Here is a 26,612-nt window from a genome sequence, read left to right on the forward strand (position 1 = left end):
TTAGATTTTGCAGTTTACTTTTGTACTTTGATATGTTTTAGTTGAGCATTTTAATATATTGATTCATATTTTATATTGATATCCTAATAAAGTGCAATGACAAGGCTGTATACAAAATTTGGTTTTCTATCCCAATACAAATTTACCATTTTTATTTTCTGGTAAAATATTCAGGTACCAGTATTTGGATTTCCGAGAATACATAACTGTGATATCCCAGCTGGCCTAGGTAGTATTAGGATTAAACTATCTGATTATGCGTTAAACTAGGTAGTCATAGATAGCCCAACTATGTTTTTATTGTGGTTGTAGTAACAATATTCCTTTTTTTTCCCATTCCATTACTTTCAACAATTTAAGAATGCCTGGGAATTTGTGAAAACAATATTTTCACACTTATAAAAATTATAGACAAACAAGACTATTGTCAAGCAATATGGTCCCCTACCTGTGAAACTCCACAATTTTCAGCAATATTTCTAGTCTATTTGTTGCCATAGCAACCAGAATTCTTGATGTAGGAACAAAATGAAATGGCATGCATAATCTCAATATTGCCATCTAACCATGTTTCAAGTTTCATGAAAAAAATATGAAGAACTTTTTAATTTATCGCAGGATCCAGAAAATTGTGACAGACTCACACACAGAGCGCAAACAGTAAGTCCCCTCTGGTTTCACCGGTAGGGGATAAAAAGTATTATTTACTTTAATGTTTCAGGCATGGTATAATTAACAAATTTTTAACTTTTTTAGTAAATTAAGTAAAATACAATCTTAGTGTAATACATATTATGAGGGTGTATTAAAATTGAAATAATTGTAAATTAAGTATAATTAAAATTGGAATAATTTGAAAATTAAGTATCATTTTTTTATCCCATTTTCAACGCGACATTGACGGTATAACACCTTATGGAATATACTAGCCTGTACATGTATTCAACACTGTGGAATATACCTGTCACGTGCCCTGTCACGTGTACAGGGCACGTGCACAGACTACTTTTTACTTTACCACTGAATGATTTTTCATAATTAATAAAGTCGAGAAAACTTTAGCTTCAAAATTATACCACCTTCAATCTTTAAATCTAGTCATATGACATAATTTTTTGCCATCCGTATAATGAATCAGCTGATTGATGGCGTCATAAAATGACACTTATTGCGTCATTTTCCAAAAAAAAATTGACCATTTATTATAAACGTGACTTATTTCATATGTACATGTACTGTATATGGACATACGATATTTGAATTGTCAATTAGTCACATTTTTTTAATTATGTTTGTATGCAGAAATCTGCAAATGCATCCGAGTTTACCAACGGCTATTATTTGATAAACTGCTCCGGTTCATTTTAACAGCAGTAATGTTCATAGAGTACATGACGTAGCGTGTGACGAATAAGAAAGTTTAACAAATTCATTTGAAAATAGTGATAGGATGGCATAAGGGTCTTTATTTGACTATGCTAAAATAATTATTAAAGACCCTAGACGCAAAATCGCCAATTATTGAGTTAAATGGATTATTAGATGGATTTAAAAGGATAATTAAAGGTAAGATACTAGTTTGAACGTGTTTTTGTTTTTGTTTGTACTTGAGTCGTTCCCTGTTCTCGGGGAAATGATTTTAACATGCATTGGATCACACTAGGCATACCCATAACATTATATAAACAAGAGCACCGCCTTGCGGGTGCAGACCGCTCATCTATTTTCTTTTTAAAGGTGAAGGGACTCTCAATTTCAATCATAAAGGATGGTGGGGTGGAGTGAAGAGGGGTGAATAGTGTGGGGATGTGGACATTTATAACATTATCTTCCAAAAATGCGGAAAAAAATTGCAAAAAAATAATAATTTCTTTTTGGGCGGGGATGGGGGGGGGGGTATAGTGTAAGGGTGTGGTGGTCATTTGTGAGATGATCTTAAAAAAAAATAAAAAAAATTAGGGGGTGGGGTGGGGGGGAGGGGATTCTTGGGTGCGCTGGTTGGACGGTATTTCAAAAATAAAATAATAAAAATAACAAGGGCTGTTTGTAAAACATGCATGCCCCCCCCCCCATATGGGCTGTCCGTTGTAGTGGCAGCCATTGTGTGAATACGATTTTTGTCACTGTGACCTTGACCTTTGACCTAGTGACCTGAAAATCAATAGGGGTCATCTGCGAGTCACGATCAATTTACCTATGAAGTGTCATAATCCTAGGCAAAAGCGTTCTTGAGTTATCATCCGAAAATCATTTATTATTTCGGGTCACCGTGACCTTGACCTTGTGACCTCAAAATCAATAGGGGTCATCTGCAAGTCATGATCAATCTACCTATGAAGTTTCATAATACTAGGCGTATGCGTTCTTGAGTTATCATCCGAAAACCATTTTACTATTTCGGGTCACCGTGACCTTGACCTTTGACCTATTGACCTCAAAATCAATAGGGGTCATCTGCGAGTCATGATCAATCTACCCATGAAGTTTCATGATCCTAGGCGTAAGCGTTCTTGAGTTATCATCCGGAAACCATTTTACTATTTCAGGTCACCGTGACCTTGACCTTTGACCTAGTGACCTCAAAATCAATAGGGGTCATCTGCGAGTCATCATCAATGTACCTATGAAGTTTCATGATCCTAGGCCCAAGCGTTCTTGAGTTGTCGTCTGACAACCACCTGGTGGACGGACCGACAGACCGACATGAGCAAAGCAATATACCCCCTCTTCTTCGAAGGGGGGCATAAATATTTGTGTTTTTCACCCGTTTCAAAAAAAAAAATTGGCGGGGGGTGGGGTATAGAGTGAGGGTGTGGTGGTCATTTGTGAGATGATCTGAAAAAAAATTAAGGGGGGGGGGAGGGCACTGGGGATGGTTTGGGTGGAGTCTATTGTGGTATGTCAGGTAAGAGTAGTCTTGTCAAAGTATCAATCAAATCTAATCATAAACAAGGGCTGTTTGTAAAACATGCATGTCCCCCATATGGGCTGTCCATTGTAGTGGCAGCCATTGTGTGAATACGATTTTTGTCACTGTGACCTTGACCTATTGACCTGAAAATCAATAAGGGTCATCTGCGAGTCACGATCAATGTACCTATGAAGTGTCATGATCCAAGGCAAAAGCGTTCTTGAGTTATCATCCAAAAATCATTTTACTATTTCGGGTCACCTTGACCTTGACCTTTGACCTTGTGACCTTAAAATCAATAGGGGTCATCTGCGAGTCATGATCAATGTACCTATGAAATTTCATGATCCTAGGCGTATGCGTTCTTGAGTTATCATCCGAAAACCATTTTACTTTTTCCGGTCACCGTGACCTTGACCTTTGACCTAGTGACCTCAAAATCAATAGGGGTCATCTGCGAGTCATGATCAATCTACCCATGAAGTTACATGATCCTAGGCGTATGCGTTCTTGAGTTATCACCCGGAAACCATTTTACTATTTCGGGTCACCGTGACCTTGACCTTTGACCTAGTGACCTCAAAATCAATAGGGGTCATCTGCGCGTCATGATCAATCTACCCATGAAGTTTCATGATCCTAGGCGTATGCATTCTTGAGTTATCATCCGGAAACCATTTTACTATTTCAGGTCACCGTGACCTTGACCTTTGACCTAGTGACCTCAAAATTAATAGGGGTCAGCTGCAAGTCATGATCAATGTACCTATGAAGTTTCATGATCCTAGCCCCAAGCGTTCTTGAGTTATCATCCGGAAACCACATGGTGAACGAACCAACCGACAGACCGACCGACCGACATGTGCAAAGCAATATACCCCTTCGAAGGGGGGCATAATAAAGAAGTTACGGCAATTTTAGCAAAATTTAATAATTTGACCTTGAGAGTCAAGGTCATTCAAAGGTCAAGGTAAAATTCAACTTGCCAGGTACAGTAACCTCATGATAGCATGAAAGTATTTGAAGTTTGAAAGCAATAGCCTTGATACTTTAGAAGTAAAGTGGATCGAAACACAAAATTTAACCATATATTCAAAGTAACTAAGCCAAAAAAGGGCCATAATTCCGTAAAAATGACAACCAGAGTTATGCAGCTTGTCCTTTTACTGTCCCCTTATGATAGTTTGCGAGTGTTCCTAGTATGAAAGCGATATCTATGATACTTTAGGGGTTAAGTGGACCAAAACACAACAATTAACCAAATTTTCAATTTTCTAAGTATAAAGGGCCCATAATTCCGTCCAAATGCCAGTCAGAGTAACATAACTTTGCCTGCACAGACCCCATATGATAGTTAATAAGTGTTGCAAGTATGAAAGCAATAGCTTTGATACTGTAGGAATAAAGTGGACCTAAACACAAAACTTAACCAAATTTTCAATTTTCTAAGTATAAAAATGGAACATAATTCTGTCAAAATGCCAGTCAGAGTTACATTACTTTGCCTGCACAGTCCCCTTATGATAGTTAGTAAGTGTTGCAAGTATGAAAGCAATAGCTTTGATACTTAAGGAATAAAATGGACCTAAACACAAAACTTAACCAAAATTTTCAATTTTCTAAGTATAAAAAGGGCACATAATTCTGTCAAAATGCACGCCAGAGTTATCTAACTTTGCCTGCCCAGTCCCCTCAATATAGTAAGTAAGTGTACCAAGTTTGAATGCAATAGCATTGATACTTTCTGAGAAAAGTGGACCTAAAAGCAAAACTTAACCGGACGCCAACGCCAAGGTGATGACAATAGCTCATAATTTTTTTCAAAAAATAGATGAGCTAAAAAAAAACACGTTCTGCGCGTCCTTAAATTCGTCGTCCGAAGTCGGAAAACGTATTGACCTGCATATTTTGTCAAATTAAGTGTCAGTCGCTGCAAGTGTCTGTTTACTCGTCGATAGTGTACATGTAGAATCTATGTTGACATCGACATCATTCTGTCAGGAGCAATCGCCGCCATATTGGATTTTGATCATTTTCTTTCGAAAATAAAATGAATTATAGTAAAGTAAAATCTTCTTTGGCGGTCGTAATGTGTTACAATTCCCATGCTGCGTAAAATTGAATCGAGGCATATGGTGATATTTTTACTAGTTTTACAATTTGTGTGTGAATATTTTTAAGACTATTTTGTGTACCAAAACAAATACATTTATATCACTACGCATGGTTAAATTCGTTAGATTTTAAGCGATTTTTAAGAATGAATTAAACTAATTGTTAGACTAAGGTTAGTTAAATGTCACGTTGAAAAAAAATCAATTGGGATAAATAGAATACTAGAATTAGCGTTGAATACAGAGAAGTTTATGTTGCTCGGCTCGAACACCGAAAGCGCTCGCCAAGGCTCGCGCTCCCGGCGTTCTAAGCCTCGCAACATAAACTTCTCTGTATTCAACGCTAACCTAGTATTCTCTATATCTTCATATATATTGCAGTTTAAAATTTTAAAAGTCAAAAATAACACAAATGTACATAAAAACAAGAGATGTGTTTGTCAGAAACACAATGCCCCCTAAAGCACTGCTTTTTTGTTGAACTTTGACCTTGAAGGATGACCTTGACCTTTCACCACTTAAAATGTGCAGCTCCATGAGATACACATGCATGCCAAATATCAAGTTGCTATCTTCAATATTCCAAAAGTTATTCAATATTGCATAACTTTAACCTAAAACTTTAACCTAGGTTAAAGTTTTGGGACAGAATGACAGACAGACAGACAGACAAACAGAATGACAGACAGGCCAAAAACAATATACCCCCGATCATTCGATCCAGGGGCATAAAAAATGAATGGCCAAGTGATTTTTAATGTTTGTATCAAACTTGAGTGACTTCTTGACTGTTGATGGTGAAGTTGCATACAACAATAAGCAAAAATCGAAACTTTTTTTAGTTTCATACAGAGAATTTATAAGCTAACACTTGTTAAAAAAAACAAGAGATGTGTTTGTCAAAAACACAATGCCCCCGTTTGCACCGCTTGGAAATAAAATTTCAATATATCATTTGGCAGGTTTAGAAATTAGCTCCCTTTTAAAGCTTATTACAGTCCACTCTCGTTATCTCGAAGTCGGCGGGAACAAGAAAAAATATCGAGATAACGAGAGTTCGAGATATAGATAAGGCGTTTTCAAAGAAAAAATGAGACGAACATTTAGCTTGTTTTTAACATCTAAATACCTGCTAAGTGGTCTAACTAAAGCAGTCACCGTGTGGCATTATACTCTCTACCTGATATATACGCGTTTTTACGAGGCACGATTAATTTTGCTATTTTAATGCTTAAAATGTCGTTTTAAGTATTACAGAATTGCAGGAACACATGCGGTTATAATTTTTCTAAACTGTCGAGTAAACATCCGGTAATTTTGCTATTTAAAGTTTTGATGCAATCGAGGTCCAATTTAGATGAGGGTTTTCCATCTGAACATGCGTAAATCACGTTCCGGAATACTGAACTTTACATGTACATTTTGAAGTTTGAAATGCAAAGTTCAATCGATTATTAGTAAAAATATAACTCAGTGCATTTTGAAATGTTGTTTGTTAAAACAATTAGTATTTCGGCCTTTCGACAGGCTTTGTATTAATTGCAGTTAATTGATGTTTATAAAGTGACTGTAAAAGTGACAGGCCTTACTCAAGTGTGTACGGCTAACTACATTACACATGTTTGATTATTGATGCAATTAACGGATCAATTTCCTACCGCACAGTATCGGGAGCAGCCAGGCAAAGCGGGATGGTGAAGTATCAAAGAAAAAAATTCTCACCTTTTGCCGACACTGGAACAGTTATTCGCACTATGAGATAAACCACAGTAAATGCATGTAAAATCGGGACTCGGGACAAAATTTTATATCAACATAACAAATTATGCGACATAACGAAAATCGAGATATGCGATGTTTATTTATATAGATAAAGAAGGAAAAAAGTTGGGACATTGAGCTTTCTTCGACATATCGAGAATAGTGAGATATCCGATGTCAAGATATCGAGAGTGAACTGTACATCCCTTGGATTGTATTTTTTGACTTTTGACCTTAAAGGATGACATTGACCTTGACCTTTCACCGCAAAAATGTGCAGATTCATGAGATGCACATGCATGCCAAATGTCAAGTTGCTTTCTTCAATATTGCAAAAGTTATCGCAAAACTTTAACCAAGGTTAAAGTTTTGGGACAGAATGACAGACAGACAGGCCAAAAACAATATGCCCCCTATCGTTCGATCTGGGGGCACAAAAATGATTTGATAGTGCTTTTTTTATTGTTGTCGTTTTAAAGTCACATTAAATTTTTGGTCTAACGTCATCTTTTTTCCATTTGTGACTCATTCTGTTTTGTTGTCGACAACAACTGACTCAGTGTTATTGCCTAAGTAGTACACAGTGGTTAGTGTCTCTAAAGAAGTAAATCACAACCAGACAAATTTATGTTAATATAATCGTTCACAATAGACCAGTTTCACAATACTACTGCTGTTGCTATTTTTAAATATCACGTGACGCCTCGAATTTCAGAGTGAGGCTGAACGTGTATATATCTTTGGCGGAGCATATCGATGAATGTAAACCAGTAGATTTTGTCTAATTACATTCAGGATTTTCATGAGCACTGACACTGGTTACAATTAGGGCAAATAAATGCAAACATGGATGTGTTGTTTAGTCAATAAATTGATGAGGGGATATGAAATAAACATTCTCACATCCAAGTAATATTTCAAAGCCATAGTATATAGTACCACTAGTGTATACGTTTATATACATTTTACTTAATCTTGATTCAAATTCAAGATACCCATTGTCATCAGAGCAAATGTGATCTGAAGTATAAACATTGATAATTGCACAAAACAAACATATACACAAGTCGTATAATACAAAAGGTTTTTATATAACTTAAATTCTCAAAGGTATTTTTGTTGGTCTGTAATATTTTTCACCAACGATTGAACGTCTAAAATGTGTGTACACTCAATCATACAAAAAGGCAATAGAAATTGCAAAGCACATGAACTATTTTAATGTTGTGTCATTTTTTGTTTAACTTTAATTTATGTTCTTTTACAGTGAAAGACAATATTGAAGAATTCTTTTATACATGTGAAAAAACGAACGTGGAGCAAACTGAACTATCTATGCATGCACCTTGATTTCTCTTAAAACGTGACTATGAGTTATAAATATATGTCACATCATGCCATAAATTTCTCTTGTGTGTGTGTGTCTTTATTATTCGGAAACATTCTTTAACCCCGGTGTGGTCAATGATAATGCTTGTTTTAATTGTTTTCTTCCATGCACTAACGAACACTCTTTATTAGACTATGTAATGACGGAGTTTTATTTTAGCGGTACCCGCTAAATAGGTTTTGTGTTAAGCATAAAAGCTAATAAATAAAATTCTTTCAAAAGGAAAATCGTTGCTACGCTAATTTTTACAAGGCGTTGTTTTAACTACCTGGACATTCATTCCGGACCACACTATTTAGACATCCCGGAAAATCGTTCCAATATTATTTTGACAGACCGGATGTATATACTCCTACATAGTTTTAACGCCCTGATTTCTGCAACATTTTGGCAAATTACAGATCTCAGTGTAAGTCGATATATTTGATTATTTTTTAATGTTATCAGTCTCATCATCACGTTAAAATCTTACAACAATATAAAGTATAACACAAAATATGAGAAAATTATTTTTTTAACTATATTAATAACGACATATTAAAATACCGGATAAAATGTCCAGAGTGCCGTATTATTGTGACAAAAATGTGATAATACTGACCGGGAAAGCAATTATTCTGGAACGAATTTCCGGGCTGTCCAAATAGTGAAGGAACAAATGTCCGGGCTTTCAAAATTATGAAGGAATCATTATCCGCGTTGTCAAAACAACGAAGGCACTAATGTTCAGGTTGTCAAAAAACATAGGAGCAAATGTCCACCTGTGTGAAAAAAAGGCTAGGACGAATGTCCGGCATTCTCTGTATTATTATGATTAAACCGGCTAATATCTATACAGTATTTAGTTTGAGTATACGGCGTTACATTAGTTTTATAAATGACTACGTAATACTTCTACCACGATAAGATATTGGGGTACCAAACATGGTGTTCAATGACCAGGCATCTACCACGGGTGGCTTTTGACACCATGCTGTTATTTAGTATTTGTCTGCACAGTATCTGATCATAACGAGATAATGGATTTATCCGGAACACAGGGATCATTTTACCATAGATGTATCAATAATCAAGATAGATCTTATTTCAAACAGCGCGATAAAAAAGCTCTAACAAAGCGTGTTAAATGTGTGAAAAAATGGCGAAAAACAAGTACTTTTATCAAGACAATTTATTTAACCTATTGACACTTATAAGGTGAATTACATATTTATAACTTATTCTGACAAGGTCATATTGTGATTTCTAGGTCGTTACATCGCCAAATGTTCAAAAGAGTGAAAGGTTGCAATAAGATGCGGCGTTGCCCGGGAGTATTGGAAATTTATACAAGTTCAGCCTGGTTCTGGAGTTCTGTGAGTCACGTGACTTTGCGCTCTTATCAATTTTGGCCTATTGTGAAAAGGGTCTATTAATTAATTGGCATGAATTGATAAAACATGAAAATGTTCTCATACAATTTATTGTCAGACAATTTCGCTTTTTTGTAGCACTAAGTATAGGTTAAGTGGCCAGACGATACTTTGCCAGGTATATGAATAAAATAAGCAAATTTGTTGAACTCACGCCAACAATAAATTTTGTGACAGACGCATGGACAGACGGACAGACCGACTGACAGACAACGCCGATTCTATATCCCTCGGCCTTTAGCTCTGGATAAAACCTAGCAGAAGACAGACATGAAAGAGTGTTAATATGCCATAATTGATTCAATTTCAGATCATCAACAAATTGTCTACAACTACAGTACCTGTTTCCAACGTCATTGAACTGTTTTGCCTCCCCATGCTTGTCTAGACAAAACATGTCAAGTATTTTCATACTGTATTGGTTGTGTGTAGTCGCATGGGTGTTCTGAAGGTACTGGTTTATCATCTGTGGAGATAATCAAATCATTTATCTGTCATTTATAAGAATTTTCTATAAAACGATAAAAATAAATAAGTAATAAAACAACTAACATTCTAATGGTACAAGTGCATCGCATAACGGGTGCCAACGTTCGGCTGCGGGTGCAGTTTTGAAAAAATGAAAGCTTGTCAGACATTTTTTTTTTTTTTTAAGAAATCTCAGTGATCTTGACCTTTGACCTAGTGACCCCAAAATGGGTGTGGCGTTTAGAAATCATCAAGGTGCATCCACATATGAAGTTTCTAAGTTGTGGGTGGAAGCACTTTAATTTTGGAGCCAATGTAAAGGTTTTAGCATGACGCCAGCAGACGGCGGATGACGATCTTGCTATGACAATACCTGGGGTTTTCTCCAAAAACAGCCGAGCTAAAAAATTAACAAATTAAAAAAATAAAATTTTTAGGGAAAAATAGGCAACATGTTCCCGAGTATACAATGGTGTTTAATAACACTACAGAGGCAAGCAGAAATCAAAACATTGCTTTTGGATGGCTAAGAATACAATGAACTTTTGACAATCCACAATTGCCAAATATATTAAATATTGAACAGTGCGATACTTTCTTTACACATTTTAACATGTTAATTGTTTGCCTAGATTTAATGACAGGCTAGTAACAGCATTGCTTACCGTATATTCTTCTGATGTTGCATCAACCGGTTCCATATCACACTTCAGGGCATGGTAGTGTCGATCAACGGGGTTCTCTGACATGTCCCCTTCCTTCAACATCTTGATGGCAATCTCTATGTCATCCAAGGCCTGTCAAACATAGGAGATGCTGCAGTTTTTGCTTAATTGAACCCCATTTACTTGTGTGGGATTACATTGAGAGCCTCTGACCTATAGAGACCCTCTAAAGTTTACTTCCTGAAATAATGAATCACACAAAACATCTCCAGGAGGCTAAATGAGTCGAGACCTTAAGGTTGCAAGACTGACATCCTATCCAATAAACCATACTGACATATGTTGGAAGATGATTGGCTTACAAAATAATTCATGCCATAACGGATAACGGATAAAATGGATGAGAGAATTGTGTATTCATATCTTTAAAGTTTCACATTCCAATGTTTTTAGTGAATTTATACTCATATTTGAGGCTCTATATTGTTTATACACAAGTCTACTCAGAATACAATATCAAGACACAGATGGACTTTCAACATAAAATAAACATGCTGTTCATTTATAATCTGTGTTCTTATGTTACAGCTACAATTAACACCTTACCTTAACTATCAAAGTCAAGATTCTTTGACAGTGTATAAAAAGTCCCTTTTATGAAGACTTTTGAATATTGGATTAATATTTAAGTCTAGATATCCAAAATATCTCTTGATTTAAACGCAATCAAATAGTATTGAATGCTTGAATACCTAGGCCATTTAGCATCAATTTAAAGATGGTGGTCATTTACTAGTATATGAAGAACAGGAATGTGCATACGCCACATTTACATCTCGATATGACAACCTAATTGAAGTTTCAATCAAAGTATTGTGGAATAAGTTTGCTACACAAGCTTACAACATTTTCTCCAGAGTGCCTGACAAACCAAGAGTGATTATAACATCCATTACTCTGTTTGAATTGTTTAAGAAAGCCAAAACAATGTTATTCCAGATCTACTCATGCTGGACCATCTTACTTCCAGGAGAGCTATTTTGTTCTTCACTTCCTGCTTTGTGGTGATTTTTGTTGGAGGTCTCATACTGAAAGAATACAATAGACTCAGCTCCAGCATCACAGAACAATATGGAGGGGGCAATGTGGATATTATTGAGCATACACATTGCTGGTGAGTTTATATAAATTGGCAAGTTTTGGCTAACACAATGATTCACTTTTATATTAAAATCTAACAAGAGCACCGCATAACGGATGCCAACGCTCGGCTATGGAAGCAGTTTTGAATAAATGAAAGCTTGTCAGATTTTTTTTAGAGGTCACAGTGACCTTTGACCTAATGACCCAAAAATGGGTGTGGCATGTAGAACTCATCAAGGTGCATCTACATATAAAGTTTCAATGTTGTAGGTAGAAGCACTTTGATTTTAGAGCCAATGTTAAGGTTTTATCATGGCGGATGGCAGACGACGAGCTGGCTATGACAATACCTCGGGTTTTCTCCGAAAACAGCCGAGCTAAAAATTGACACATTGACATTATTGTTACCATTTTTTTGTAGAAAATATTCTATTTTTACATACTTAATTGATGAACCCTATTTAACAATAAAGCCATAATAAGGAAAACAAGACGAAATTTGATACCAAATCAACAACAAGAGGGCCAAGAAGGCCCTAGTTCGCTTCATTTAATCTTTACCAAATGTCAAACTTGACCTAGATATTGTCCAGACAAAAATCCTGGTCAAGTTTCTTCATAATTGAACCAAAACTCTGGCGTATGAAGTTTTTTGTTTTTGTCAGATTTTACCTGGTGACCTATATTTTGATTTGACCCCCCCTTACCAAACATCAAACTTTGCTTACAAAAATAAATATTTTGACCAAGATTTATAAATCTGAAACAAAATTGTGACCTCTAGAGTGTTTACAAGGATTTTGTATAATATAATGAAAATTTGGACAATCTAAGGGCAATAATTATGGCATTAATTATGTGATTTTGCTCATTATCAAACTTGACTGAGATCTTTCAGCAACTTTTATAAAGAATGCTTGAGAATTGTTAATGCTAGAGTGTTTACAAACCAAATGTGGACAAACAGACGGCGGACAACAACCAATCCTAAAACCTCACCTGAGCAATCAGGTGAGCTAAAAAGTGTGTTTCACCGATCTGAGCCATTGTCCAACTTGTCTGAGAAATCAATAAAACCAATGTATTGACTAAGTTTCGCGATGATTAGGCAAAAAATGAGACTTCTATAGTGTTAGATCACAAGGTTTCTCTCTAGTCAAATAAGGAAAACTGCCCCCCCCCTGGCTGCCATGTTTTTTGACCGATCAGGACCATTTGCCAACTCATTTGAGATATATATAAAACCAATCATTTCACCAAGTTTCATGATGATTGGGCAAAAAATGTGACTTCTAGAGTGTTCACAAGCTTTTTTTACTATATAAATATAAGAAAACTGCCCCCCGGCAGCCATGTTATTCAAAGGACCGGAACCATTTTCGAACTCAACTCTCATATCAAGGAAACAAATGTTCTGACCAAATTTCATGAAAATTGGGCCAAAAATGTGACTTCTAGAGTGTTCACATGTTTTCACTAAATACATATAGAGAAAAATGCCCCGCCCACTGGCGGACATGTTTTTTCACCAATCTGGACCTTTTTCGACTCGTCCGAGATATCAATAAAACCAATGTTTTGTCCAACTTTCATGATGATTGGGCAAAAATTGTGACTTCTAGTGTGTTTACAAGGTTTCTCTATAGCCAAAACTGCATCTCCCACTGGCATTTGTCTTTGGGACAAATCTTCTGACCAAGTTTCATGAAGATCGGACAACAAATGTGGCCTCTAGAGTGTTTACAAGTTATCTCTATAGCCAAATAAGAAAAACTGCCACTCCCACTGCTGGCCATGTTTTTCAACAGACCAGAACCACTTTTGAACTCAACCATTATATCATTAAGACAAACATTTTGACAAAGTTTCATGAAGATTGGGCATGAAATGTGACTTCTACAGTGTTTACAAGGTTTTTCTTTTTTTTTACCTAGTGACCTAGTTTTTGACCCAGCATGACCCAGTTTCGAACTCGACCGAGATATCATTGGGACAAAGCTTCTGACCAAGTTTCATGAAGATCGGAAAAGAAATGTGCCCTCTAGAAAATACACTGCATTATTATGAAAACATTAATAGTCAAAGGGGAGTAACTACTGTAAACTTAAATGCAATATTTAGAAGAGTTGTCTCGCATGTAACATGACCTTAGTTCATGATTGTTTACAAGCCTTTTTACTATATAAATATAAGGAAAACTGCCTGTCCCCCTGGCAACCATGTTTTTCAACGGACCGGAACCATTTTCGAACTCAACTCTCATATCAAGGAAACAAATGTTCTGACCAAATTTCATGAAAATTGTTCACATGTTTTCACTATATACATATAGAGAAAAATGCCCCGCCCAATGGCTGCCATGTTTTTTCACCAATCTGGACCCTTTTTCGAACTCGTCCGAGAAATTAATAAAACCAATCTTTTGACCAACTTTTATGATGATTAGGCAAAAATTGTGACTTCTAGAGTGTTTAAAAGGTTTCTCTATAGCCAAATAAGGAAAACTGCCCCGCCCACTGGTGGCCATGTTTTTCAATGGGCCGGAACCACTTTTGAACTCAACCTCTCATTAAGACAAAAATTTTGACAAAATTACATTAAGATTGGGCATGAAATGTGACTTCTACAGTGTTTACAAGTTTTTTCCTTTTTTGACCTAGTGACCTAGTTTTTGACCCGGCACGACCCAGTTTCTAACTCGACCGAGATTTTATTGGGACGAAGCTTCTGACAAAGTTTCATGAAGATCGGACAATAAATGTGGCTTCTAGAGTGTTTACGAACAAATGTGGACGGACGGACAGACAACAGACAAAGACCGGTCACAAAAGCTCACCTGAGCAATCAGGTGAGCTAAAAACAAAAACTTAACAAGGGCTGATTGTAAAACACGCATGCCCCCATAATGGGCTGTCAGTTGTAGAGGCTTCAGGTCACTGTGACCTTGAACTTTGACCAAGAGTCCTGACCAATCTTTCCTGACCTAACCCTAAGCATTCGTGAGTTATCATTCGGAAACCATTTAACTGTTTCAAGTCACTGTGACCTTGACCTTTGACCTAGTGACCTGAAAATAAATAGGGGTCATCTGCCAGTCATGATCAATGTACCTATGAAGTTTCATGATCCTAGGCGTAAGCGTTCTTGAGTTATTATCCTGAAACCATTATACTGTTTCGAGTCACTGTGACCTTCACCTTTGACCTAGTGACCTGAAAATCAATAGTGGTCATCTGCCAGTCATGATCATTGTACTTATGAAGTGTCATGATCCTAGGCAAGTGTTCTTGAGTTATCATCCAGAAATCATTATACTGTTTTGAGTCACTGTGACCTTCACCTTTGACCTAGTGACCTGAAAATCAATAGGGGCATCTGCCAGTCATGATTAATGTACCTATGAAGTTTCATGATCCTAGGCGTGAGCATTCTTGAGTTATCATCCGGAAACCATTATACTGTTACGAGTCACTGTGACCTTGACCTTTTACCTAGTGACCTGAACATCAATAGGGGTCATCTGTCAGTCATGATCAATGTACATATGAAGTTTCATGATCCTAGGTGTAAGCGTTCTTGAGTCATCATCCCGAAACCATTTTACTGTTTCGAGTCACTGTGACCTTGACCTTTGACCTAATGACCTGAAAATCTATAGCGGTCATCCGCCAGTCATGATCAATGTACCTATTAAGTTTCATGATCCTAGGCCTAAGCGTTCTTGAGTTATCCATTTGGTGAACGGACCAACTGACCGACCGACAGACCGACATGCAAAACAATATACCCCCTTTTCTTTGAAGGGGGGCATAAATATACACAAACAAATACCCAAAATCATGAGGAATCCTAGTATAGAACTCATCACAAGCCTGTGTGAGGGCTGAGCCAAAGTCCTTCTTCTCTACGCAGGCATCAATCTTCTTAAGTGCGGCATATCCAGCCTTGATCTGGTCCTTGGTGAGCTTGCCCAGTGGGGCCTTCTTGGCATCGTACTGCATCTCCAGCACAGCCTCCTCCATTGTCTTGATGTCACAGATCAGGTCTATCAGGGACTGAGAAAAGAGAGATTAGGTCTATCATGGACTGAGAAAAGAAAGATAAGGTCTATCAGGGACTGAGAAAAGAGAGATCAGGTCTATCAGGGAATGAGAGAAGAGAGATCAGGTCTATCAGGGACTGAGAAAAGAGAGATCATGTCTATCAGGGACTGAGAAAAGAGAGATCATGTATATCACGGACTGAAAAAAGAAAGATCATGTTTATCAGGGACTGAGAAAAGAAAGATCATGTTTATCAGGGACTTAGAAAAGAGATGTCAGGTCTATCAGGGACTGAGAAAAGAGAGATCAGGTCTATAAGGGACTGAGAAAAGAAAGATCATGTCTATCAGAGACTGAGGAAAGAGATATCATGTCTATCATGGACTGAGAAAAGAGAGATCAGGTCTATCCGAGACAGAGATAGGAGAGATCAGGTCTATCAGAGACTGAGAAAAGAGAGATCAGGTCTATCAGGGACTGAGAAAAGAGAGATCATATCTATCTGGGACTGAAAAAAGAAAGATCAGATCTATCAGGGACTTAAAAAAGAGAAATTAGGTCTATCAAGAGACTGGCAAAAGAGAGATTAGGTCTATCAGGGACTGAAAAAAAAAGAGATCATGTCTATAAGGGACTGAGAAAAGAGAGATCAGGTCTATCAGGGACTGAGAAAAGAGAGATCATGTCTATCAGGGTCTGAGAAAAGAGAGATCATGTCTATCAGGGACTGAGGAAAGAGAGATCATGTCTATCAGGGAATGAGAAAAGAGAGATCAGTCCTGTCAGGGACTGAGAAAAGAAAGATGAGCTCTATCAGGGACTGAGAAAAGAGAGATCAGGTCTATCAGGGACTGAGAAAAGAGAGATCATGTCTATCAGGGAATGAGAAAAGAGATCAGTCCTGTCAGGGACTGAGAAAAGAAAGATGAGTTCTATCAGGGACTGAGAAAAGAGAGATCAGGTCTATCAGGGACTGAGAAAAGAGAGATCAGGTCTATCAGGGACTGAGAAAAGAGAGATCATGTCTATCAGGGACTAAGAAAAGAGAGATCATATCTATCAGGGACTGAGAAAAGAGAGATCATGTCTATCAGGGACTGAGAAAAGAGAGATCAGGTCTATCAGGGACTAACAAAAGAGAGATCAGGTCTATCAGGGACTGAGAAAAGAGAGATCAGGTCTATCAGGGACTAAGAAAAGAGAGATCATGTCTATAAGGGACTGAGAAAAGAGAGATCAGGTCTATAAGCAACAGAGAAAAGAGAGATCATGTCTATCAGGGACTGAGAAAAGAAAGATCAGGTCTATAAGCGACTAAGAAAAGAGAGATCAGGTATATCAGGGACTGAGAAAAAAGAGATCAGATCTATCAGGGACTGAGGAAAAAGATATCAGGTCTATAAGGGACTGACAAAAGAGAGATCATGTCTATCAGGAACTGAGAAAAAAGAGATCATGTCTATCAGGGACTAAGAAAAGAGAGATCAGGTCTATCAGGGACTGAGAAAAGAGAGATCATGTTTATCAGGGACTGACAAAAGAGAGATCATGTCTATCAGGGACTGACAAAAGAGAGATCAGGTCTATCAGGGACTGACAAAAGAGAGATCAGGTCTATCAGGGACTGAGAAAAGAGAGATCAGGTCTATCAGGGACTGAGAAAAGAGAGAGATCAGGCCTATCAGGGACTGAGAAAAGAGAGATCATGTCTATAAGGGACTGAGAAAAGAGAGATCATGTCTATCAGGGACTGAGAAAAGAGAGATCATGTCTATCAGGGACTGAGAAAAGAGAGATCATGTCTATCAGGGACTGAGAAAGGAGAGATCATGTCTATAAGGGACTGAGAAAAGAGAGATCAGGTCCATCATTGTCTGAGAAAAGAGAGATCAGGTCTATCAGGGACAGAGAAAAGAGAGATCAGGTCTATCATGGACTGAGAAAAGAGAGATCAGGTCTATCAGAGACTGAGAAAAGAGACTTCTGGTCTATCAGGGACTGAGAAAAGAGAGATCAGATCTATAAGGGACTAAGAAAAGAGAGATCAGGTCTATCAGGGACTGAGAAAAGAGAGATCAGGTCTATCAGGGACTCAGAATAGAGATCAAGTCTATCAGGGACGATGAAAACAGAGATCAGGCATATCAGGGACTGAGAAATGGGGATCAAGTCTATCAGGGACTGAGAAAAGAGAGATCAGGTCCATCAGGAACTGAGAAAAGAGAGATAAGGTCCATCAGGGACTGAGAAAAGAGAGATCAGGTCTATCAGGGACTGAGAAAAGAGAGATCAGGTCTATCAGGGACTGAGAAAAGAGAGATCAGGTCCATCAGGGACTGAGAAAAGAGAGATAAGGTCCATCAGGGACTGAGAAAAAAGAGATCAGGTCTATCAGGGACTGAGAAAAGAGAGATCAGGTCTATCAGGGTCTGAGGAAAGAGAGATCATGTCTATGAGGGACTGAGAAAAGAGAGATCAGGTCTATCAGGGACTGAGAAAAGAGAGATCATGTCTATAAGGGACTGAGAAAAGAGAGATCAGGCCTATCAGGGACTGAGAAAAAAGAGATCATGTCTATCAGGGACTGAGAAAAGAGGGATCAGGTCTATCAGGGACTGAGAAAAGAGAATTCATGTCTATTAGGGTCTGAGGAAAGAGAGATCAGGTCTATCAGGGACTGAGAAAAGAGAGATCATGTCTATCAGGGACTGAGAAAAGAGAGATCAGGTCTATCAGGGACTGAGAAAAGAGAGATCAGGTCTATCAGGGATTGAGAAAAGAGAGATCAGGTCTATCAGGGACTGAGAAAAGAGAGATCAGGTCTATCAGAGACTGAGAAAAGAGAGATCAGGTCTATCAGGGTCTGAGAAAAGAGAGATCAGGTCTATCAGGGACTGAGTAAAGAGAGATCAGGTCTATCAGGGACTGAGGAAAGAGAGATCAGGTCTATCAGAGACTGAGAAAAGAGAGATCATGTCTATCAGGGACTGAGAAAAAAAAGATCAGGCCTATCAGGGACTGAGAAAAGAGAGATCAGGTCGCTCAAGGACTGGGAAAGAGAGATCATGTCTATCAGGGACTAAGAAAAGAGAGATCAGGTCTATCAGGGACTGAGAAAAGAGAGATCAGGTCTATCAGGGACTGAGAAAAGAGAGATCAAGTCTATCAGAGACTGAGAAAAGAGAGATCAGGCCTATCAGGGACTGAGAAAAGAGAGATCAGGTCCATCGGGGTCTGAGAAAAGAGAGATCAGGTCTATCAGGAACTGAGGAAAGAGAGATCAGGTCCATCAGGGTCTGAGAAAAGATAGATCAGGTCTAGCAGGGACTGAGAAAAGAGAGATCAGGTCCATCGGGGTCTGAGAAAAGAGAGATCAGGTCTATCAGGGACTGAGAAAAGAGAGATCAGGTCCATCAGGGTCTGAGAAAAGAGAGATCAGGTCTATCAGGGATTGAGAAAAGAGAGATAAGGTCCATCGGGGTCTGAGAAAAGAGAGATCTGGTCTATCAGGGACTGATGTGAGTTTTATTCTTGGAAAACTGGGCTTAATGCATACAGTGTTCGACACAAATGGGAGTCAGATACTCCTGGTAAAGAGATTTGAACTTAACAAGATTGCTTACAATATTAACATCGGCAAGGAAGCATTTGGAAAATTTGTCTGAAACTCTAACCGATAGGTTTAGTTTCTAATCATTAAAGCGCAAACAAACATATTTAAAAACTATCCTTCTGATGCATCCTCTGAACATGAAATGCATGAACACATGACATGACATACCTGAAGACGCTTGTCCAGCTTAGAGTCAGACACCTTCACGTTGCTTTTGGTCTTCTTCAAGTCTGGGGCATCGGTTTCATCGAGTCCCTGCAAGACAGTATACAAATAGGGATTCAATCATATTCCTCCATTGGAGGAAAAAGCTACCATGTGTCTTCTAATTTCAATGTCACTTGGTACCTTTTAGCACTATTGGGACGATATTGTAAAGGATGTATTAAAAATTAAAATCTAGCGGGATATATTAAACATAGGTGTAATCAAACATTGTGAATTATTGAAAATATAATTAAGCCTTGTAATGATGAAATGATGCAGATTTTTTTATTTAGTAAGTTTATGACCAAAATAAATGCAGTGATTGATGAGATTCATGACCATAATATCACTTGAGTAATTATTGAAGGTAAATCAATTGCTTGATAAGAAAGAGGTTCTCTGCTTTGCATATTAAACTTGTGACATGGTGGATTAAAAATAATGGTATAAACTAGATTATTTCTTTTCTTTTTTTATTGGTGTGCTAAATGTCAGACTATTGATGTTCACAGTTCTTTTACCAATCTAAGTATGAAAGACGCTATATAAATGGTTGCAAGAGAAACTCTTCTATCTGCTTAACATCCCTATAAGTGACGCAATAGTTACCAGTATGTTCTCACCCATTAATTACTATAATATCTCAACTTTAATTACTATAATATCTCAACTTTAACAAACAAAAGCAAACTGATCATCCAAACAAGTAATGCAAATCCATGAACAGAAGCTTCCACCTTTGCAGTGTAGTCCATTTCCAGCATGTCATACTTGCCAGGCACTTTCACAAACTTCTTACGATTGGCCCACTCATTTTTTGTCTTGTCTTGAAATCTAAAACCAAACATAATGTTCATAATTGTGGTTAAACCCAGAACAAAGAACATTTTTTGTAGCATAATAAAACAAACTACTGGTATATCAAGATATTTCTTGATTGATAATAACTTACTTTACCAGGATATAAACTAGGAATGTGCCATTGAAACTCATGCCCCCCTAATAACATGTTTCAACAAAAACAAATTCACAATATATTCTACAGTGGACTCTTCAAATGTCCATAGTTCTGCCAAAACTCCTTTCTGTACAAACGTCTACATTTTTCATCCAGCTATTAAATTTTTAGTAAAGTCTGCAAATCATTTAATTAAAGATTGAAAACCCAAAATTTTGGAACTACATATTCAATAATGGAAAAACAGACAAAACATCTGAGCCGAAATTCCTATCTTTAAGCACATCTACCCTTTCAGTTTCATACAATTGGGAGCGTTTGAGCAAGATCAACCAGGTAGTTAAAGCAGAGTTGAAAATACTAGCTTTGGGATATTTGTACTGATGTATGTACAGACAGATCAGGGCACACGTTTTGCACTGTTTACTGCCAAATAGTTTTTTCCCCTATTTCAGCTAAAAATTCCAACCTCAAAAAATGTATATCTGTGTAAATCACATTAAAATATAAAAACATTAAAGGTAATCAACGCGAAAATTCCCCGTCATGACACCTGTGGGTGACTTCCCTGGCGGCGATTCTTAACATTTTCAACTCAGTGGGGACATAAAAACAAGAGCACAAGTATGTTAACTCAACTCATCTCATCTTTTCCCCTAAATCAGATCTTTTCCATGGATTTTCATTAGGGCTGTAACGATACATTCTAATATTGGAATTACTCGAATACGGCTGTGGACGAATCGTATTCGTTATTCGCCACCTCCCGAACCGAATTTTTGGCAAATACAAACAACGTGGTTTCGAGTTTGAAAGTTTAATCATCTTATCTTACCTTTCAAATGAAGGTTCATACAATAAACCCCTATATTTAAACAGGCATTTCCCCAGGATTTTGGTCAAGCACAGCGGCAAGACATGGCGGAATGGGGGTTGATTCAAAAGGGTGCCCATAAAGCTTTCTTTTTTTTCTACATTTTCTTAATCACCATACACAATACTTAGGAGCTATTTAACCACTTCTTTTCTACATGTTCCTATATAAAATACACACTAATTTGGAGCTATGAAAACATTAAAATTTATTTTATTGTTTATTGATTTTTCCTCAATTTATTATATTAAAGTCATATTTTATATTATAAAATAACAAGAAAAATACCAGTAGGCATTAGAACGCACTAAAAATGATTGAAAAAAAAACCACCACAATAATAAAGTTACATTTTTTACCACACGTGTACATATATACAATTTTAAATTTTAAATGTTCTTCTCCTTATTCCGGCGTTTTTCATCATGTTTACCCCACCCACAGTGAGATTATCAACAATAATGGCGGGCACCGGTTGAATATCTACTACATTGATTTGAAAAATCTTTCAATGGTTGTTTAATGTTTATTTAGGCAAATACGAGGGCTTTGATGCTCAAACATACACACAAAGGATTAGCAGATGGTATTTCTTTTTTGTTTATCTTTACGCCAATGATCGTGCAACTTATCAACAAACATGGAGCCTAGCAAAGGGAATGCTATTGATATCGTTGACCTGCCTGCCAAATACACGTCGTTTGTCTGGCGCTGTGTTCAAAGTTTAAGCAGTTCTAGTCAGTGTTTTGTTATTTCAAAGTGTTATATTTCATATTTTCAGTATGCAATGATACTCAATTTATCAAATTGACAAATACCCATAGTTTCATACTATATAATGTCATGTCAAGTTGTCAGTATTACTTTTGTTCATTGAAATTCATATTCGTGAATAAATATGTGTATTCGCCACCCTGTATTTGTGATACGTATCGTATTCATTACTTAGTGTATTCGTTACAGCCCTAATTTTCATTTCACTTGTAATTGAAGTGTCTCTCCCAAACGTCCAAGTATGCAAAACCCAAGAGCTACAATAAAGCCCTGTTATCAGTTAAAGTTGACCTACTTTTTCATGAACTGCTTTTTAGCTGCCTCGAGGTTGGGTCCACAGCGTACGAGATTGTTCTGTCCAGAGTAGCCCACCCGGCCCCAACGGAACCAAGTGTAGTAGTTCTTGCTGCTGTCTTCCTCCAACAGCTGGATCAGGAAGTACTTGTTGTTGTTGTTGGAGACGTTTGTCTGCAATATAGGGGATGGGAATGCTGTACACCAACTGAGTAACATGAGCTTATGTACACCAGAAGTAGCCTGTGTAGGATAAAAGCAATCTCAGGAAAACATTTTGAAATAGATTGCAATTTCCTTTAAAGAGGGTCAACTTTAATAATACATAGCAAAATTATACAAACCAAATATGACATATCTGGATATAGTTTCAGAAATGTTTATTTTTGATTATAAGTCTATGAGTTACAAAAATAATGTTTCAGAAATTTAACTGTCATGTTATCTAACTCCAGTTCTGACCTGATTGAGCATGCAGTCATACACATCACTGCCCTCATAGAAGACATGAGCCTTCCCCAGCAGGGGGCACTCAGTGTCCACAGGCGCCTTGCCAGACATCACCATTGTTTTCACTGAAATCCGACACAATCAGAGATAAAGGATGGAGTTGATGAGCTTAACACATGTGCGTTAGGTGAGATAAAGGATGGGGCAGTTGAAAATCTGGGCGTTACATACATGCATAAAATGGCTGATCCTGCACGCCACTTTCTGCTTATTTGTATTTTTTGATGCTTGAAAACATCAGTACACTTCAGGTAAAAATTGACATCCTGGATAAGCCTGTGTGGAGTGTATAATCAATGAGAGAAATGTTTTATGAGTTTATGAATTGAAAACAATTTGATGAACATTCACTTGAGCTAACTACAGACACTATAAAACACATTTAATTAACAGCTCAATACAACTAATTGACATGCGATATTCTTTTTAAAAACATTATAAAGCGTCTTTGAAATTTCCCTTACCTGCTGGTCTTTCTTTGGCTCCAGATCTTCCCGACTTTCCCTTTCCTCCAGATTTAGCAGCTTTGGGTTTCTCTACTTCTTCCTCCTCTTGAGGCTCTTCCTTCACCTTGCCTGATTTACCGCGGCTACTAGTTTTGCGTGAGGTTGATGGTGCGTCACTTTCTACACCACTGGATTCCGTGGGTTCCGGCCCACTTGGATCAGCTTTTATGGCATCTGACAACAATTTCAACGTAACCTTGTAATAAATGTGAAATATTCCAGTAATAAATGCCATGAAAAAAGAACTCAAGCTATTGCTTCAAAAAATAATTCATTTTTTTAAGACACAGTCTATTTTTAGACAAAGTCATCTTGATCTTGACCCAAATGGCTTCAACATGAAATCAGAAGCTGGCTATACATGTAATTTACCAATACAAACAATTTAAGCAGAATGACTCTTGCATTTTTTATATTTAGTAAAAGTAATCTACCTCTTACAACAACTGACCCTCATAAACTCTCTTGCATTTAAGCATAGATCTTCATAAACAACCTACATGTATGTACAGTTTCAATTCAACAAATTCATGATCCTGAAGATATTCACTGCAAACCGACTTTCGATTTATAGGAACTTCCGAACAGTGACCTTGACCATAAACCCATTTTAAAATCCCTTTTAAAATGTAAAGCTAGGTCTCCATGCAACCTGGCATTAACCTAAATTTCATCAAGAGTGAAAAATGTGAACTTACGTCTCCATGCAACCTGGCACTAACCTAAATTTCATCAAGAGTGAAAAATGTAAACTTACAGTATTTATCGGAAACACCTGTTTGATTTTATTCTGTTTAAAGTCACAGAGACCTCAAACCAACGTGCCTGAAATGCCATTCCAAGTTTGTCTTCATGTAAACTACCTATACAGAAAACTTCAATGAATTCATCACCTCCATGCGAGCTCAATTAATTAAGCTGAAACCACTGTTAAAAACCTGGTAATATTCTACGCAAATTAACTCCAGTGACAGAATTTTTATTTTAATATAAAACTTCAAAAAAAGGCCTCACCTGATTGTGTTCTTGAAATCTTCCTCACAACCCCTGTGTCCTTATTTTTCTGCTCTTTCTTGGGGATATCTACGAGATAACTGCGTCCAGCTGCTTGTATCTCAACCTCATCTGTGTTCTGTTGATATTTCTCCTCTAGCAACAAGGCATTCTCAACACTGTATGGATTATAGTTGCCCTTCTCATCCTCCCATTTCCAAACGTAAAAGGCTGCCAATAAAACTAGAACTGTCACTGTTATCATGAAATACTCCTCGAATGCCACTTTGTCATTGGCAGTTCAGCTTTATGAACTGGTTTTTCAACAAAGCAAAAATGCAAGCTTCCTACCTTGATACCGTATATTCTGGTCAATATATGCCCTTGACTAAATTTCACTATGACCATAAACTTGGGCAATAACAGTGATATTATAAAAGGAGTTATTTAAACAAGAGCACCGCCTTGCGGGTGCAGACCGCTCATCTATTTTCTTTTTAAAGGTGAAGGGACTCTCATTTTCAATCACAAAGGAGGGAGGAGTGGAGTGAAGAGGGGTGTATAGTGTGGGGTTGTGGACATTTATTACATTATCTTCCAAAAAAGCGAAAAAAAAAAAAAAAAAAAAAAATCGGGGGGGGAGGGGGGGGGGGGGGGGAGGGGTTTGGGTGCGATGGTTGGACGGTATTTCAAACATAACCGTTTTAAAAATAAAATGGGGGGGGGGGGGTATAGTGTGAGGGTGTGGTGATAATTTGTGAGATGATCTTAAAAAAAAAAAAAAAAAAAATCAAAAAAAAAATTGGGGGGTGGGGTGGGGTGGGGGGGTGGGGGTGGGGGTATAGTGTGAGGGTGTGGTGGTCATTTGTGAGATGATCTTAAAAAAAAAATAAAAAAAATAAAAAAAAATTAGGGGGGGGGGAGGGGGGAGGGGGGGGGAGGGCACGGGGGATGGTTTGGGTGAAGTCTATTGTGGTATGTCAGGTAAGAGTAGTTTCATCAAAGTATCAATCAAATCTAATCATAAATAAAGAAGTTATGGCAATTTTAGCAAAATTTAATAATTTGACCTTGAGAGTCAAGGTCATTCAAAGGTCAAAGTAAAATTCAAGTTGCCAGGTACAGTAACCTAATGATAGCATGTAAGTATTTGAAGTTTGAAAGCAATAGCCTTGATACTTCGAGTGGATCGAAACACAAAAAATAACCATATATTAAAAGTTACTAAGTCAAAAAAGGGCCATAATTCCGTAACAATGACAACCAGAGTTATGCAACTTGTCCTTTTACTGTACCCTTATGATAGTTTGTGAGTGTTCCAAGTATGAAAGCAATATCTATGATACTTTAGGGGTAAAGTGGACCAAAACATAAATCTTAACCAAATTTTCAATTTTCTAAGTATAAAGGGCCCATAATTCCGTCCAAATGCCAGTCAGAGTTACATAACTTTGCCTGCACCGTCCCCTTATGATAGTTCATAAATCTTGCAAGTATGAAAGCAATAGCTTTGATACTGTAGGAATAAAGTGGACCTAAACACAAAACTTAATCAAATTTTCAATTTTCTAAGTATAAAAAGGGCACATAATTCTGTCAAAATGCCAGTCAGAGTTACATAACTTTGCCTGCACAGTCCCCTTATGATAGTTAGTAAGTGTTGCAAGTATGAAAGCAATAGCTTTGATGCTTAAGGAATAAAATGGACCTAAACACAAAACTTAACCAAAATTGTCAATTTTCTAAGTATAAAAAGGGCACATAATTCTGTCAAAATGCATGCCAGAGTTATCTAACTTTGCCTGCCCAGTCCCCTCATGATAGTAAGTAAGTGTACCAAGTTTGAATGCAATAGCATTGATACTTACTGAGAAAAGTGGAACTAAACGCAAAACTTAACCAAAATTTTCAATTTTTTAAGTATAAAAAGGGCACATAATTCTGTCAAAATGCACGCCAGAGTTATCTAACTTTGC

General features: G+C 37.3%; 1 protein-coding gene across 5 annotated transcripts in view; it reads right to left on the reverse strand.

Annotated features, from left to right (window-relative positions):
• LOC127844571 (poly [ADP-ribose] polymerase 2-like) overlaps positions 1–26,612 on the reverse strand; it is a 42,150-nt gene that overhangs the window by 8,474 nt on the left and 7,064 nt on the right. For all 5 annotated transcript variants that reach the window (XR_008032819.1, XR_008032818.1, XR_008032817.1 and 2 more), the window contains exons 4-13: positions 24,658–24,867; positions 23,602–23,817; positions 23,090–23,202; positions 22,629–22,801; positions 20,465–20,561; positions 19,689–19,775; positions 15,696–15,919; positions 11,746–11,809; positions 10,722–10,853; positions 9,930–10,054 (exon numbers count right to left, since the gene is read on the reverse strand). Coding sequence is in view for 1 of the 5 variants with exons in the window: in XM_052374929.1 (XP_052230889.1) it covers positions 9,930–10,054; positions 10,722–10,853; positions 11,746–11,809; positions 15,696–15,919; positions 19,689–19,775; positions 20,465–20,561; positions 22,629–22,801; positions 23,090–23,202; positions 23,602–23,817; positions 24,658–24,867 (1,441 nt within the window). In the remaining 4 variants the exon portion in view is untranslated. The remainder of the gene's footprint in view (positions 1–9,929; positions 10,055–10,721; positions 10,854–11,745; positions 11,810–15,695; positions 15,920–19,688; positions 19,776–20,464; positions 20,562–22,628; positions 22,802–23,089; positions 23,203–23,601; positions 23,818–24,657; positions 24,868–26,612) is intronic.

Source organism: Dreissena polymorpha, chromosome 9, assembly GCF_020536995.1.
Source record: "Dreissena polymorpha isolate Duluth1 chromosome 9, UMN_Dpol_1.0, whole genome shotgun sequence".
NCBI classification, from domain to species: domain Eukaryota; kingdom Metazoa; phylum Mollusca; class Bivalvia; order Myida; family Dreissenidae; genus Dreissena; species Dreissena polymorpha.